General features: G+C 44.8%; 1 protein-coding gene across 1 annotated transcript; it reads left to right on the top strand.

Moving 5' to 3' along the window:
* Nucleotides 1-432: 432 nt before the first annotated feature.
* On the top strand, nucleotides 433-11155 carry GIMD1 (GIMAP family P-loop NTPase domain containing 1). The gene is made up of 3 exons (XM_006151170.3): nucleotides 433-654; nucleotides 2198-2591; nucleotides 10268-11155. The coding sequence occupies exons 2-3, from the start codon at nucleotides 2199-2201 to the stop codon at nucleotides 10526-10528; spliced, it is 654 nt and encodes a 217-aa protein (XP_006151232.1). The 5' UTR covers nucleotides 433-654; nucleotide 2198; the 3' UTR covers nucleotides 10529-11155.
* The last annotated feature ends 433 nt before the right edge of the window (nucleotides 11156-11588 follow it).

Here is an 11588-nt window from a genome sequence, read left to right as displayed (position 1 = left end):
TAGAGGATTTTTTGAACTAAATTTTAAACTAAAATTTTCAACTAAACTTTATTTTAAAGTTGGTATCTATCTGTTGTACATATGTTAAATATCTATTACAATTTCTCATGAAGCTGCGATAGGGTATTCATCAATTAAAATGGAAAAATCTATAATACTTGCTAGTTTCTGTTTACTACTTACCACTCTTTATTTGATAGATAATTTGTTACCTACTGGAAACACATGAAATCATAGAATTTAATCCAGGAAATAGAGGTTTCAAAAAGTACCTCTTAGAAGGTTAAGTCTCTCAGGAGAAAGAAAACAGTCCATGCTGATTAGAGGAAGATGACTAATCTTTCATGAAGAGGATGTCCAGTAATAAATTAACTAAAGAAATACACACGGTGACAGTCCCAGAGTGGCACGGTAACACACACCGTCAGAAGGCTAAAGTTCATGCCAAGAACCACTGTGCCAGCTCAAGGGACGTCTTTATGGAGAAAGCACCTTCAAGACTGGAAAAGTGAGTGTCGCAGCGAATGGGCTGGAACTGCAGTTTCTGAAATATTGCTCACAAGACTCAAGAGTGCAAAGGAGTCGACTGCATTTCAGTGTGGTCAACACAACTAAGGGGCCGGTTGAGCGGGTGTCAACGCAAGGAGTGTTCCAGTAAGAGTTTTGCTTTTCCTTTTCTTTTTGTTGCTTATGGAAATATGAAACTTCTTTGAGGTGTTCACATTAGGATCTGGAGATACTGGGATGGGGGCACTAAAGGATAAAAAAACACCCGTGTAATAGTTACAAGTTATAAGCTTGTAATAGATATGCAATATTAAAATGTCTTTATTTCTGAATCAGCAGACTGAGCACATTTTGCAATTGGCCAGTAGCTCTGCTTATCACTCTAATGAAAATAATTGATGATCTTCAAATGCTACAAGGGACAATGGTCTGTCCCAAAGTCTGGCTGCACTTAATCATTGACAGGACAGACTCTCCCAAGATCCTCTCTCCTCCTAATTGAGCTGCCTGATGTTTTGGGCCTTATTTTATTAAAGAGTCAACATCTTATTATGTTGAACCATGAGATAATTTATTAATTTTCTCATAATAGAAATTACAAGTAGTTCTCATTTTCATTAAAATGTTGCCTGGTTGTAAAAAATATCTGGCAAACAAAAACAGAAGTCTTCTTTGACATTACTCATATTTCATAGAAGAGAAGCATTTGGGACAAATGATTTTTTGCAGATGCCACTTGTGTATTCAAAGGGTGGGGAAGCAGGGCGGTGGAGAGTGTGGCTAATAAATACAGAAGGGCGGGTTCTTCTGCAATTCTCTTCCTACTTCAAGAGTGAGCCTCCCTGCCTCCTCACCCAATTCAGCTACCACGTTGATGCATTTATGTTTCTCCTACTGTTATCTAATCAGCCAGAAATAAGAGAACGTCCAGACGCAGCCAAATTTACCAGAGTTTTATGGGTTAATAAGCCGGCGACTGCGGGAGCACTCATGTCTCAAAAACCCAGCAGCCCCGAGTGTAGGGAGAGAGTTTATAAAGGCAAAAACCACATTTGGGTTGACATGATGGGAGCAGTGCTCATTGAGGAGGGGGAGGTGACAAGGGGACAGAGTGGAGATTCCTATGAATAAGCAGTTACGGAAGCCAGATCAAGCAGGTTAATCGTTCCTAAGGGTATGTTCCATCCCTACCTAAACACAATGGAATCTTAATGGCCTTTATGGCTAGGACAAGGGGTTTGGCGACTGATTATTCTATCACTAAGGAACATCTTAGGGTAGGGAGTTTGGAGTTATTTAGCAAGAGAGTAGGAATGTCAATCACTCTGTTTACTCTAGGCAAAAGGAGAAAGTGAGTTTCCAATAGAGAGGGGTTCAAATGGAGGTGCTCCTGCTTCACTCACACGCTCACATTACCTTAATGTAACTTGGGCTTCCCCCTCACTTTCCTGCCATCACTGCCTTCACCCCCTTCTCATCTGTATCTGACTTCCCTCTCCTTTCCCACGGTAAACTACTGGTATTATTTCCATCTTCCCTGTAGCCACAGGGGCATCTCACTATCCAGGCACTCCTCCACGTGTTAGCAAATCAAAGGCAGAACTTGGAAAGCTCCCGCCCAGGGAAGAAGCCTTCCACTGGGGGAGTGCAGCCGCCTCCCTGCTTATGCTGGGCCTTTACTTACCCACAGCATGACAGACCCCAACAAGATGATCATCAACCTGGCCCTCTTCGGCACGACTCAGAGTGGGAAAAGTTCTGCCGGGAACGTGCTGCTGGGCAGCCTTGACTTCCCTAGCAGGTTTGCTCCAGGTTCTGTGACCAGCGAGTGCAGCCTGGGCCGCAGCTGTCACCTTCGCAGCTTCATGCGTCGAAGGGGACAAGAGATCACCCTGCAGGTGCAGGTGCTGGACACGCCAGGGTACCCGCACAGCAGGATGAGCAGGATGCATGTGAAGCAGCAGGTCAAGGAGGCCCTGGAGCATCACTTTGGGCAAGAAGGTCTCCACCTAGCGCTACTGGTCCAGAGAGTGGACGTGCCTTTCCGCGCACAGGAAGCATCCTACCCAGTCGAGATGATCCAGGTAACACAAAGACGCAGTTACACTAGCGTCCTCATTCCCATTTGGGGAACGTTATCCTGAATGTGCGTAACGGGGTCCTCAAAGTACACGGAAAGTGTGTGTTATAAACAACTATGCATGGATTTGTAAGGAGTCTTACACCAAAGTAAACTCACTCTTCATTTCCATTTCCCCACAGTTTTTTTTTTTTTAATCTCCTCATAAGTAAACTGTTACAAACAGTTCCTGGAAGTTCCATTCAATTCCATCTCTTCACTCTCTAGCCTGAGCCTCCCCTGGGTAGCTGCAGGTCTCCCAGGCGTTACTCAGCAGCCTCCCGAGTCACTGAGCTAGATCGACCGTGTACCAGAAGATCCACAGGTAGACTACGTGGAGAAGAAAGGACAGATATTTTCCATTTAAGAACAAAGCGTACAGGGCCAGCCCTGTGGCACATGGTGAAGCCGTGTGTAGGGAGCAGGATCCCACATGCTGACTGAGGCTTGAATCCCAGCTCTGGCAGCTTGAAAAACATGCCAGGCATGCGGGTGTGAGTGCCCAAAATCTTGACAGGATGAGAAAAGGGAAAAAGGGGGATTGTGTTTTGATCACACTCCATTGGAAGGTACTTTCTCCTCTCTCTCCTGCACCTACATCCTATGGCCGAAAAAGAAGAAGAAGTTATGTAAGTGTTGCTCTCCTCTTTGGTCCAATGTCAGGTCGGGCATTAACAGGGCCTGTTACACCCAGAGATAATATACTTTGCTATTAAATAATAGAGATGTAACATTGTTCTAAATGACAGGCACGCATTCTGTTTTTCAGTAATTGTTCATGTTTCTAAAAATGAAGGGGAAGCCCTGTGTGTAATCACAAAAAGCTAGCAGAAAACATGAGGGTGACAAGAGCATAAAAAAATCATCCTCATCATCTAACTTCTGGAAAATCAAGGACGTGCTGTGCGGAAGTGAGGAAGAAGGAGGTGATTGCAATTAAGAAACAATATAGTATCTAAGAGAGCCATAGGCCTCCCCAGATTTTTCACAGCTGCGATTTAAACAGTTTCTGGTAGAAATCGGGTGGCATGAAACCCGGACCCATCACGTCAGTATGATTTTTAAACTGACTAAATTTGTTTAAGACTGTCCCTAAGCCCTCAGCTTAACTCTAGATGGGTGTGACGCAGGGGACGCGTGAACTACTATCTCTGTAAAGCTGTCCTGCCCTGCGTCCTAACACGTTTCTCCACAGTAGATCTATGGGAGCCCAAAAGGACATTTTTAGCCCCATACATTTTGCAAATAGATTTTTCTAGTTGTAGAATATGGAACAGTATTGTAATTGCCTCTTTCCCCTCCCTTCCTTCCTTCCTTCCTTCCTTCCTTCCTTCCTTCCTTCCTTCCTTCCTTTTCTTTCTCTTTTTGCATACCCGTAAATTGAATTCGTACATGACTCTGGTGTTTAAAACAGTATCTGCCGTGTAGCTTTCTCCACTTCAAGCTGCCTACCCTAAGTTGGGGTCCAGTTCAGGAACAGGAGAAGATGGGCAAGGCTCAGAAGCAGAGTATTTTCTCCCAGAGTAAATAACTTCTGCCTCCCAAGAAAGCTCAGCAGCCAATGCTTGGCAATCCTGAGTGGCCTGTGACCCAGGGAGGCGCTGCAGACCAGCCTGGTTCCATCAGGGCGACGGTCACCTCCGCACCGCCGGGTTACTGACGGCCTTCTTCCCAAGGGACCTGAGGTGGCAGTCATCTGTGTGCTCAGGGCTGTGACTACCGAGTACCCCACAGGTCCCCGCTGCCAGGAAGGAGCAAGGAGCTGTGCGGTCCTCGGGGGTCCAGGCTCACCCAGGTCTTATCCTGGCTGATGCAGAGTGGAAAATGTGGAGTTCGCCTTTGCCGCTCCCTTTCCCTTTCCCCTTCCTGAGGGCACTAAGGATGCCTCAGAGGGAGCCTGCAAGACCTGCAAGCCTGCAAGAGCCAGAGAAGTGCCCCCTCCTCCCCTGGACTTCCCTCTGGACTTGAAAGAAATCTCTCTTCCAATTCGGGCTTCAGCATTTGCCGAGAGGTCACGGGCTGTCCGCTGTGATGACTGAAACATTTCCCCCAAACCATCCTGCTTTCTTTCCGTATGTTAGGCCCTTAGTAATTGCAGCAAATTGATGGAGGTGTCCGTGAGTCATTGTCCCAAAACTGGGTAATTAGAGAATGGTTCATCTGAATGTTATCTGAAATGTCTTTTGAATATCAAAAAATTCCACAAATATTGGGTCAGAGACGATAAACTGAAGTCACCTCAGGGTAGAGCCGGGTCACGGCCGAGGTGCAGTGAGGATCGGACCCAGGACTTGAGCAGACTACCTGTCCACTGCCATGGCGTCACAAACTGTTTCCGAGCAGGCTCCACGGCGAGCCCACGGTGCAGGCAGGTGTGCAGACAGAGGGCTCGGAAGGCCCAGGCAGGCCCACGACAGTAAACGAAGACCGTGGGCTCCGTGCGAGAATGCAGCTAACAAGAGGCTGACCTCTCTGGGTAAACGACGAGCATTCGTCAAACTCTCTGGCCGTCAGTTCCTCACTGGGAAGCGGGGACCGTTTGACCTGTGTTAACACATGTGACAGGCTTAGTGTCGCACCGGACTTGCAGCAGATTCACAGAGTGATTCCAGGACTATTACTGCGGTAGTTGTACTGTTACAGTCGCCACCTGGACTGTAATGGACACTCGTTCAAGTAAGAGACATGGCAGTGCATGGTGGAGCTGAAGGCCATGGGCTCTTTTACCCGGGTTCGAGTTCCCACTCGTCTGCTCTGGGACCTGGGCAAGCAGCTTCTCTAAGCTTCACTGGCGAATGGAGAACGGCAAAAGCCGCTGCCTCACTGGGTTACTCTTGGAATTAACACCGTATCGGCATGACCGTCATTTAACTTGGCACTGGCACACGGTTAGCTGGGGCCTTTAGGATTTCATTGCCAGTATCTGCCATTTCGTAGAGTCAGGACATGTTGTACACATAGCCTTTTTGGGTCTGATAGGCTTTAGAATTTAAGTGTGAAATTAAATTTATATGACCGGGATTTACAGGAAGTAACTTCCTTATTAACTTAGAAAAAAGTTTCCCTGGCTTACTAAGGTTAAACTGAGAAGCCCCAGTGTGGTGAGAAGGGCAGGGCCTCTCAGTCTGGGGTCTGCCCTTACAGGACTGAGACTGCCAATATGAAGCGTGAGATTTGAGTTGAGTGGCTCTGCACCCCGAGGCTCTGCACCCCGAGGCTCCATGCTCTCATCAGTAAAATAAGGCGGTTTGCACAAATGCTCTTAGAGACTGAATATTCTCTGCAGCTTATCTACCAGGGTCTTATCATTCACTTTTGGCCTCCTGACCAGGAAGATGCACTTCAAGGTGGGATGAAAAGTAAAGGAATAGCATGAAATAGAAAAAAATGGCCGCTAATGTCCTGCTCCATGATCATTTTTTCTCAGTTGATGTAATAGTTGGCTTTTTTTTTTTTTTAAGTTTCCCCCTAAAAAGTCCAGATGCTATGATTTCATCAACCACAAACAAATGGGGCTGGGCTGGTGAGGTCCTGGGAAAACGAACACAATTCCTGGAAAACGCTTTATATCCTAACTGGCTGCCCCAGAGGGCTAAGTGGGCTCGTACCCACTAGCACTCTGGAACCAAACGTGCGTGACTGATTGTCAGATGTCCATCTCGCTCAGTACTGTATTAAATTATTAACACCAGATAACTTACGTTAACTTATCTTGCTCTTGGAATTTCATGTGAGGTATCAATCAACTGTGATTATTCTTTCTCGGGTCCATAGAGAACATATTTGGCCACTAGCACGATGACTCTACGCCCAGCGACACGAGTTTCAAATATTTAGCTAGTTTCTGGCCAAAAATCAATCTAAAGATTAAAAGCTAAATTAACCATTCTCTTCTGTTTTGGGCAATAATTCAAAAATGCAGTTTCTCTCTCAGTTTCAGACATGAGCACCCTTTCATAATTACCAACATGTAAAAACTTTCCGGTGACTAAACACATGAATTTACAAACGGCATGGAGCTTACACATCTATTATTCTTAGGTGTTTTAACGTGTTTCCCCAGAATGAGACTGCAGTGTGAAAGTGTAGGAAGTGCCTGGTGGAAACAAACGGGGTGTGATAATGCCACAACAGACAGCCTGGAACTACAGGGACTGTGTGGCGGCCACACCACTGAGCTCAGTGACTACTAACCTAGCAAAAGAGGCAGTCCGTGTTACGACAGGACGACAGAGAAGGCGGGAAAGGGCTGTGTGAGCTCAGGTTGACCTAGCATGCACTTCTTCGATGGAGACATTCGGAAAACATCTTATGACCAATACCGTCCAGGCATCAACCAGTAAGCACCCAGGGGGTAGTGTGGGGTGGCCCTCAAGGAGTTAAGGGCAGTAGGAATTTGCTAACTTGAATATAAACCTTCCTTATTATGGTAGTCAGTCCAACTCTATCAATGGTGTCCTGGGGACTGTCAGGTCTAGCTCTAAATTTGAGAAACTTCCAGAGAAAAGAATGATCACAGATCGACAGCTGTACTGGCATAGCGTAAAACCCCAACGCTAGACAATCTCCAGGCGTGCTGTTACATTAACGCCTTGTTCTTTCCTACGGGTTACTCAAGAACCAGCTCAAGGCATCAATTGCATGCAGGAACCTCTTTCCGATCCTCCCCTTTACCCTCGCTTCTCACCTGCCCCCCTCCCAAAATCATGGGCTGAATGTCTGCTCTCTAGGGTCAGGGCAGTTTCTGTCACACTTGCAATGACAACAAATGAATGTACATTCCTTCTTTCCTGTCCCGTCTCCCTTCCTCAGTTCTGAGTGTAATGAGTACCCGGGGATCTCCAGTACTTACAAAGAGAACGATGGCTGTCTAGTTCTGCACCGTGTCCCTATCTTGTAGGACACGCCTAGAACACAGCAGGATAAATATCTGCAAAAGGAATCATCTGGAATGCTCGCTAGAATTCAGACTCCCAGGCTCCAGCCCTAAAGGCTCTGACGTGTTTTGGCAAGCCTCCAAGATGATACTGATGCAAATGCCCCACGGACTTTTTGATCCCACAGCTCAGATCTGATGGACATAGCACTTTATTCATTTTTGATCACCTATTTAGTCCACTGCATTGCTGTACCAAAGTACCGCAAAATAGGGGCTTACACAACAGGCGTCTCTTCTCTCATGTCTGAAGACAGAAATCGAGGTCCTGGCAGGGTCAGTTCTTTCTGAGGGCTAGGAGTGAAGGGTCTGTCCCAGGCCTTTCTCCTTGGCCTGCAGTTTCCTTTCCCCCAGAGCGAGCTCCCGTACAGTGCACTGAGCACATGACAAGCCTCCAAGCTGCCTGCTGATTCCAGTAGGTCACAGTAGCTAACATGAGATGTTGACATTACATGGATACTTAGATTTACTCAAAAGTTACATCTTTTTTTTTGGAGAGGTTTTTGCTCTAGGGCGCGTGCACTAGCCAGACAGAGAGCGACAGAGAGACAGAGAGCGAGAAATCACCCCCCAGGGGGATGGCCACACCGCAATCCCTTCTCCTCCGTTCTCCTCTCGGGATCTTGGGCATGCACACACATGCGCCCGGCGTGAGTTTTAAGCCACCGGGTCCAGGATGCAAACCACAGTCGACTACATGGGAGTCCAGCGACATAGCCATTACACTAACTGCTGGTCCTAAGAGTTACATCCTTAAACATCTGGCTAATCAAAGTTTTGCAGATGAATTTATGGTTTAAAAGCACATAAGAATATATCAACCAACTAAAATACTTTTAAAAAATTATTTTGTAAAGTCTAGAATCTTTCTGTTAAGATTATTCTCTAATGTACAGATCTTGAAAGTTTAATTCAGATTTCCTTGAAGCAGGGCTTTTTAGGAAAATGGAAATACAAATATTCTATGATATAACTCGAACAGACAGGAAGAAACATGTTGGACCTGTTCCTATCCCAAATGTAAAACCGCACGTGCAGGCTACAGGCAAATGCATCCATGAAAGACACGCCACGAGAGGAGCTTGACAGGAACGTACAACAATGTGTCCTGCAGATAATTCACACTTCAAGACTAAATCCTCGGAGTAAAATCCTCAGCCTTCTATTTGAGATGATGAGTCTAAATTCCAATTAATTCGACAGGTATTTCTTGAGAGTTTACAACCTTGACTGGTATGGAGAGGCGGGAATCTTACCGCCAAAGAGCTCAGTGTCGTTACAGAGACGGATGGAAGAGTAAGTGACTCTGAGAAAAGCCAGACTGTACCAGAGTTACCACTGGTCGGGACATATTCCCGATTCTAAGTCTTTTGCCCTACAGTTTTCACACTAGATTCACATGTCCTGATTTTTCCCTTCCTCCCGTCTTCCTTCCCTCCTTTCCTTCCTTCCTGATTTCCTTCTTTCTTTCAAATTTTCAGTACTGTAAATACTAATCCTGTATTTGTTGTATTCATTGAAGTCTCCTAGTCTTTCCATTTTTTACAGCCAGTTTGTATACATGCATGTAACTCCACCCTCTACACGTCCGTTCCCCCACATCATAATGGAGGCAATAATTGTGTTTCCCACAAAGAAGCATACTGAGCTTCAAAAGAGATAAACAGCTCACGTGCTTAGCGTAACAGCTGGCCGTAAATACCGGGCGGCCTACCTTCCTGCCTTCTGATTATTAGAAGTCCTAGTATTTCCTGTTATGTTCATTCCCAGGCATTTTATGTTTTTCTTGCTCTTAGAAATGAGTAGCAGCTTTGGAAATCCTTTGGTAGTGGGAACGTTTGGAATGGAGGGAATACTCTTCTACTCTCACACTGTTATAATTTCATGTAACTTTGGAGCTATTCAAAAAAGCTAAATCGTTATTTCTAGGTAAGTTTCATATTGCATGAGCCATCTGCTATATGCTGTCACTTCTGCTTTCTATCAGCTAATTTCCACTGTTCAAACAAGAATTTATGACATAACCAACTTCCTCATACTGCAAAGGACTGCCAGTCTGCCATGTTTTTCACCAGAGAAAATCATCCTATACATGGTATTTGATTCTAGGCAAGTGAAATGAGGATGGGAATCAGAGTAACGTGTAGTTGTTGCAAATTACTGAAAGCATTTTGAGCTTAGCTTTTCCATTACACGTCGTCTGATTAATCAATATATTGTAACCAGATTATGTCATTTTCAGCTCAGCAGATGCTTTTAGTGATAACATTACTTACTACGTATATATGTATATATGTAGTTTGTATATATATTATATGTGTGTGTGTGTGTGTATAAAATCACTCCCCTGATCAAGTGGGGACTTAAAGGAATTCAGCAATTCTGCCAGTCAGGTTGTCAGGCAAGTATAAATGATTATTGAATATTTTAAATATATCATATTCCACATTGGTAACATGCAGTTTCGATGTTGTATATACATCAATTTTAACAGTAAAAAAAACAATGGGAAACTAAAGCCCTTCCAGGAAGCCCACCCAGCTTTCTCTGCTTGCTCACAATACTGGCCTTCTTCCCTTCCCATGCCACGTACCAGCTTGCGGAAGAGATCTGCAGGCTATCCCTACTGGGCCGTAATAGCTTATTTGCTTATTTTTGAGGAACAGTCCAAGACAAGCAGCCATTTAACTTCTTCTCTTTTTCAGGAACTTCTGGGACATGCTTGGAAGAATTATACTGCCATTCTTTTTACCCATGCAGAAAAAATACAGGAGGCTGGGTCCAACGAAGATGAGTACTTACGTGGGGCCTCTGAAACATTGCTAACCCTGCTCAATACTATTCAACACAGATACGTCTTCCAGTATAAAACAGCAAACTCACTCAACGAACAAAGAATGACAATCTTAGAAAGAATCATGGCAATTATAAAAGAAAATCATTACAACGTTCTGACCTTCAAGTAAAATTTAGGTGAAAGGAAACGAACACTGGGTATTGAAGCCAGAGACCTGGTTTCAGAAATCACCTTTGTTAGCACGATTACGGCCCGTAAGACTTCCCATGTGCTGCCGGTGAGAGTAGACACTGGTATAATCCCTCTGGAAACTGGAAGTTACAAAGAACACCAAGAGGCCAGCCCCTTAACCTAGTGGTTAAGGGAGTTGGATCCCACATGGCTGACTGCAGCTTGAATGCTGGCCTCTGTGGTTGAAAAACACTGGGCTCCAGTGTGTGCATGTCCAGTATCCGGACAGGATGGAGAAACAGAGGAACAGTGGCATGATGCCCCATTGAGACACATTCCTTTCTCTCTGTCTCTCTCTGATAAGTACAAGTACCCCTCTGGCAGTTTAAAAAATAAATAAATAAAAGTTAAAAAAAAAAAAAAAGGATTCAAGATTCTAATGCAAATACCCATGACACAGCAACTATCCTAAGTGTATTTCCAATCTTAATGGGCACACTTGGGCACTAAAAGACATGTATGTACAAGAATGTTCACCACAGCAGGACCAGCCACAATCGCTAGAAACTGGAGACTATTAACATGCCTGAAACTAGTACAATGGTTAAGCTGCAGTATGTTTATGTGATAACGAGAATGAGGAAACTCAGTTACATGTGATAATAGCAAAGAACTGCTCAAACATCATGTAGAAAGAAAGAAGGCCTACACCAGAATACATCCTGAACGATTTCCTATGCAGGAAGTTCAGAACCAGTCTGGCCAACGTGGTCTGAACTACTCTGCGGATAGAAGTGCTAAAATGAGGACCGTTACCCTGGGAGGGTCGGGGTTGGGGTAAGTGTGAGTCTGAGTTTGTACTAGGGATCCTGGGAGTGTTCTTCTAGATTTGGAGGCTGGTTTCATACTAAATTTAAATAAAAGTTAACATTCTGTTTCCCAGATTCTCATTAGAGAATAAGTCTGTCCACAAGCATCTGAAGGTTTTGTTTTCAATGCATATGCTCTTTTTTTTTTTTTTTTTTGAGAGTTTTTCTCTGTACGGGCCGGGCGCTCGG

The sequence above is a fragment of the Tupaia chinensis genome, unplaced genomic scaffold (genome assembly GCF_000334495.1).
Source record: "Tupaia chinensis unplaced genomic scaffold, TupChi_1.0 Scaffold000315_1, whole genome shotgun sequence".
Lineage (NCBI taxonomy): Eukaryota > Metazoa > Chordata > Mammalia > Scandentia > Tupaiidae > Tupaia > Tupaia belangeri.
This window is presented reverse-complemented; position numbering and strand designations above follow the sequence as displayed.

Coding starts and splice junctions, on each gene's coding strand:
- GIMD1 (XM_006151170.3), top strand. CDS start 2,199: ATGACAGACCCCAACAAGATGATCATCAACCTGGCCCTCTTCGGCACG. Junction 2,592..10,267: donor ACCCAGTCGAGATGATCCAG/GTAACACAAAGA, acceptor TCTCTTTTTCAG/GAACTTCTGGGACATGCTTG.